At 42.2% G+C, this 6,000-nt stretch overlaps 1 protein-coding gene across 2 annotated transcripts in view; it reads right to left on the bottom strand.

The window, feature by feature from the left end:
• Positions 1 to 234: 234 nt before the first annotated feature.
• The window catches only part of plcb3 (phospholipase C, beta 3 (phosphatidylinositol-specific)), a 141,566-nt gene continuing 135,800 nt past the window's right edge, over positions 235 to 6,000 (bottom strand). For both annotated transcript variants that reach the window (XM_061913741.1, XM_061913740.1), the window contains exons 33-34: positions 1,782 to 1,868; positions 235 to 1,701 (exon numbers count right to left, since the gene is read on the bottom strand). In XM_061913741.1, coding sequence (XP_061769725.1) covers positions 1,390 to 1,701; positions 1,782 to 1,868 — 399 coding nt within the window. In that variant the 3' untranslated portion in view covers positions 235 to 1,389. The remainder of the gene's footprint in view (positions 1,702 to 1,781; positions 1,869 to 6,000) is intronic.

Here is a 6,000-nt window from a genome sequence, read left to right as displayed (position 1 = left end):
ATATGTGCAAAATAAACCACGTTAGTGCATCAGTCGAGGAAAATGAGCAAAATACATAAATAACCTCCTTTATTTTGATATATATATTTTTTTATCTTGATAGATTGAAAATGAACACCAATGAGTTGACCGATGAACGTTATCAGATAAATTTATTCAGTAAGTATAAATAACAACAATTAAAAGATAGAATACTATTAACCACAACATGTAAGTGTAAAAAAATCCCCCAAACAATCTGAAGTTGTCTTTATTTTTAAGTTATCGTGCCGTGATTTGACCACTTGGGAGTACATTTTTCTCCACGTGGCCCCCGATCTTAAATGAGTTCAAAAACCCTGATCCAAACATCTGAACGCTGACGACAAACAGACTAGACAGGGCAGGTGTAGTGAAAATGCCATTTAAATAGGTCTTGGTTTGTGAGGGAGACATTCAGACAGACAGGCAGACAGTGCTCATGGAGGCAGGAGGCGGCGTCACGTGATGCCTCGCTCTCCTCCAGCACCTATGGTCAGTAGTAAAATTCACATCCAACAATAACATTTACGACGTTGTCGTTTTTAACCCTCAACTCCACAGGTTTGGCGGATAAACATGGAAATGTACAAAGTATACATGAATGTTTGATAAAGCCCCTCAAAAAAGAACATTGAGAAGTTAAAGTACCATTACTCTTGTGCAACACAATTGGGCAAAAAAGGGGGATTTGGTGCAGCTTTTAAAAAGGAGACTAATGGAGATGGGCAAGAAAAACACGTCTGTAACTCCCTCCCCACCTGCTGGTCAACTGCAGCCATTACAGCTAAAATAGCCAGTGTGTCCTCCATTTCGTTGTGTGTAGAAAGGACAAACTCGGAAAATAGTACCAGAAGTTTAAAAAAAAAAAACACGATAACCAGGTTAAAAAAGAGGGTTTTAAGTAATAGTATAGTGCAGTAATTCCCAACTAATGTGCTGCGCCACACCCTATCCAATTTTACGTGATGGATCCGACAATGATTATTTACAACAAATGGTCCATCGGCGCCAATGACGAACATTGGCAAGTAGACAAATAAAATGCTCTTCCACTAGTGGGTTGCCTTTTGTTCTAATGTGAAATGTGTGCATTGGCTTAATAAAAGTTTGGAACATTTACTCGGCAGTGTAGGCGACAAATACTGCTGAGTGGGAAGAATTTGACAAAAAAAAGAAAACGAGGATTTTTTTTTTCTGCTATTGCTAATGATTTTTGATGTATCACTAGAAAAAAATAATATAGCTCTGTAGACAATAATAACCGTTTTAAAAAAAGAGTACAATTATTCAAGAATCAAGAGCATTATTACTAACCCGCAATATAATCATTATAGACCCCATTTAAACGTACTTGTACAAAACACAACTTCAGCTGAAGGACATCTCGGCCTCGGACAACACGGGGGTCGTGGACGAGGACGTGGAGTCGGCCAGCGAGGCGGTGCTATTGTCCCAGCTCCGGTTCGACGCGCTGCGATCCGACGTAGTGGGGTAGGTGGGCGTGGAGCAATTGGACGGCGGATCCGAGCCGGAGTAGGGGCTACTGTTGTTGGACATGGCCGAGCACGGGGCGGTATTGTGCTGACATTTGGAATGGTGCTCCATCTCCAGGTGCTGGTGGATCTCCTGTGGGAGCTGATAGAACTCTTCGTCGAGCTTGCTCTTCAGCTGAGCCAGCCTCTGCAGCATCACACACATATCACTTGAAAACCAAACTATTTCCAGACATATTTAGCTCTGTGATCCGTGCTGTCACATACCACGGGCAGTTCCTCGTCAATGTGTTGAAGGACCTCGCGTTGCCTGAGAATCAGCTTGTCCTGCCTCCTGCTCTGAGCCTTTTCCAGCTGGGGCGACACACCGGAAGGACGGAATTACCAGGAGTAAGATTTGTGAGGGGAAAAGTACTGTATTTTCCCTTACAATCCGCACCGGATTGTAAGGCGCACTGCCGATGAGCGGGTCTAGTCAGGTTTATAGGGCCGGATTATAGGGCGTCATTATTATTTCCTTATCTTTCGGATTATAAGCCTTAATTTTCTTCAGTTTGGCCAGGGGTGCGACTTATACTCAGGAGCGACTTATGTGTGAAATTATTAACACATTATCATGAAATTTCAAATAAGAAATTTATCTCATTCACGTAAGAGACCAGGCGTATATCAGCAATCGTCACAAACACGCACGCACGCAAACACACAAGCACGCACACACACACACACACGTCAACCAATAAAAATATGGCGGAGGCGAGTCATGGCAGAAGTGCATTGTGAAAAAAAAAGATGCTACCTGTTACTACTTTCGTACCTATGAAAATTGATCATTTCAACATTGGGGGTTACTTATAAAAACTGAGACTAGCAATTAAGAGTGACAGATTGTTTGGTAAACGTATAGCATGTTCTATACGTTATAGTTATTTGAATGACTCTCACCATAATATGTTACGTTAACATACCAGGCACCTTCTCAGTTGGTTATTTATGCCTCATATAACGTACACTTATTCAGCCTGTTGTTCACTATTCTTAATGTATTTTAAATTGCCTTTCAAATGTTTATTCTTGGTGTTGGATTTTATCAAATAAATTTCCACTAAAAATGCGACTTATACTCTAGTGCTTCACGGTGGCAGAGGGATTAGTGCGTCTGCCTCACAATACGAAGGTACTGCAGTCCTGGGTTCAAATCCAGGCTCGGGTTCTTTCTGTGTGGAGTTTGCATGTTCTCCCCGTGAATGCGTGGGTTCCCTCCGGGTACTCCGGCTTCTTCCCACTTCCAAAGACATGCACCTGGGGATAGGTTGATTGGCAACACTAAATGGTCCCTAGTGTGTGAATGTGAGTGTGAATGTTGTCTGTCTATCTGTGTTGGCCCTGCGATAAGCTGGCGATTTGTCCAGGGTGTACCCCGCCTTCCGCCCGATTGTAGCTGAGATAGGCACCAGCGCCCCCCACGACCCCGAAAGGGAATAAGCGGTAGAAAATGGATGGATACTCTAGTGCGACTTATATATTGTATGTTTTTTTCCTTCTTTATTATGCATTTTCGGCCAGGGCGATTTATAATCCGAAAAATACGGTATGTTTTGTGGGGGGGGGGGGGGGGGGGGGGGGGGGTGGCCTGCGGGCCTGTAGCGAAGCGAGGTGTGCCAGGAACAGCTTCGAGATAAGCGACAGGGCGTAAATGACACAGCTGTGAGGGTTTGTCTGATCACCTTTCGCTCCGTTTAAAGGCAACAGTCGGGAAGGAGAGAAGGTTGTTGATTGTGGAGAGCACAGTTGGAGCCAAGCGAGAGGAGGCGCAACAAATGCGAGAAATAATGACTGATTAAAAACTGTTTATTGAAAAATACATTTGTTGTACACAACAATGAACGAGGCAAGCATGTCCATACTTGGTGGTCCAAAGAACCCAGAGGTGCAAGACCTCCACATTTTTTTTTTCTAAATGTAAAACACTTCCTTGTGGTCTAATGGTGGTTCTTTGGTCAAAATGTTGCATAGGTTATGTTAAACCGATCATCTTTAAGTCGCTTTCTTACAGTCGCTTCAGGATGCGCTGTTTTGTGGGCGGTCTTATTTACGTGGCTCACCTTCAACAGCGTCTTTTCGCAGTCATTTTTGGTGTAGCGTGCAAGGACGGGAGTGGAAGAAGTATCAAAAGATGGAGCTAACTGTTTTAATGACATTCAGACTTTCCAATAACGGAGCAGCATCTCCTCATCCGTGGCTCACTAGTCCAACAGCGCCGGAAATGTGTCCCGTGAAAAACCGTCCGACCGGAACTCTCAAATTACTAAAGTGCCTTGGGTGAATTATCTACACCCACTACACCGGTAATTTTTAGCGCTTCTATAGGAAGATACAAGTTAGAACTTTACACTAATTTATATTAGAAATGGCGACAGCGGAGGATGAATGTCCCATAACAAGAAGACAGAGAAAAAGAAGTCACTTGTTGACCACAATGTCGGACTACAATGGCGGACGAGTGCAAATTTTCAAGACTTATGCAGATCCCAGATAAACATCAGTGGGTACCAGAAGGTAAGAAAAGTTGGTTTTGCATCATATTGCAAAACAAAACGGCAAATAATATGTCGGCTAGTAGGTGCCATTTTGCGGTCCTTATACACACACCATTATAGAACTCGTATATTGACAATCCATCAAGCGGTGCGGCTTCATAGCTTACCAAAGTCAAACTCAGTGGCCTAGTGGTCAGGGTGTCCGCCCTAAGATTGGTAGGTTGTGAGTTCAAAGCCCGGGCGAGTCATACTAAAGACTTTAAAAATGGGACCCATTACCTCTCTGATTGGCACTCAGCATCAAGGGTTGGAATTGGGGGTTAAATCACCAAAAATGATTCCCGGACGCGGCACCGCTGAACAAGGGGATGGGTCAAATGCAGAGGACAAGTTTCACCACACCTAGTGTGTGTGTGACAAACATTGGTACTTTACTTTTAACTATAATAAATAAATGGGTTGTACTTGTATAGTGCTTTTTCTACCTTCAAGGTACTCAAAGCACTTTGACACTACTTCCACATTTACCCATTCACACACACATTCACACACTGATGGAGGGAGCTGCCATGCAAGGCGCTAACCAGCACCCATCAGGAGCAAGGGTGAAGTGTCTTGCTCAGGACAAAACGAACGTGACGAAGTTGGTACTAGGCCGGGATTGAACCACACCGTCCCTAACTAACTAAATGTATGTATGTGTATATATGTATGTGTATGTGTATATATATATATATATATATATATATATATATATATATATATATATATATGTATATATATATGTACAGTATATATGTATATATATATATATATACAGTATATATATACACATATATATGTATGCATATATATGTTGTATATATATACACAGTACGTATGTATATATATATAATATGTTGTATATACACAGTACATATGTATATATATAATATGTTGTATATATATATACACAGTACATATGTATATATATATATATATATATATATATATATATATATATATATATATATATATATATATATATATACAGTGGGCTTCACGGTGGCAGAGGGGTTAGTGCGTCTGCCTCACAATACGAAGGTCCTGAGTAGTCAGGGTTCAATCCCGGGCTCGGGATCTTTCTGTGTGAAGTTTGCATGTCCTCCCCGTGAATGCGTGGGTTCCCTCCGGGTACTCCAACTTCCTCCCAACATGCACCTGAGGATAGGCCCCTCCCACCTCCAAAAACATGCACCTGGGGATAGGTTGATTGGCAACATTAAATGGTCCCTAGTGTGTAAATGTAAGTGTGAATGTTGTCTATCTGTGTTGGCCCTGCGATGAGGTGGCGACTTGTCCAGGGTGTACGCCACCTTCCGCCCGATTGTAGCTGAGATAGGCAACAGCACCCCCCGCAACCCCAAAGGGAATAAGAGGTAGAAAATGGATGGATAAAACATGTTGACGGATTTTTGAGTTCCTTGTGTAATGTTGTTTTCTCAATGGAACATTTAAAGTTGTGGTGTTGTTTATAAGCGCCATCTTGCAAGCTACACGTATCTCTTATGTGTGACTGCCATCTACTGCTAACACTTATCATTACACCATATACCAAATAAAATAGCTTCAAGGTCGGTAAGCACAACCAGAATTATTCCGTACATTACGCACACCGTGTTATAAGGCGCACTGCTAATTTTTGAGAAAATGAAAGGCTTTTAAGTGCGCCTTAGAATCCGAAAAATACGGTAGGATAGGACTTTTCTTGTTCACCATTAGCAGACACCAGCACCATCACAGTACAGTGGCGCTTCTTTGTGGAGAGATAGATAAAGTACATGAGGACTAAAGCCTGGGTTATGCGAGCTATACACCATGGCAGTAGCGCTTGACTGATATTTCTAAAAAGTGTGACTGCTTAGACCATTTTAATACATCATTTCAAGTACGGATGCCTTTCCTGC

This window comes from Nerophis ophidion, linkage group LG10 (genome assembly GCF_033978795.1).
Source record: "Nerophis ophidion isolate RoL-2023_Sa linkage group LG10, RoL_Noph_v1.0, whole genome shotgun sequence".
Classification (NCBI taxonomy): Eukaryota; Metazoa; Chordata; class Actinopteri; order Syngnathiformes; family Syngnathidae; genus Nerophis; species Nerophis ophidion.
Note: the sequence above shows the minus strand (reverse complement) of the source record. Positions and strands in the feature narration are given on the sequence as shown.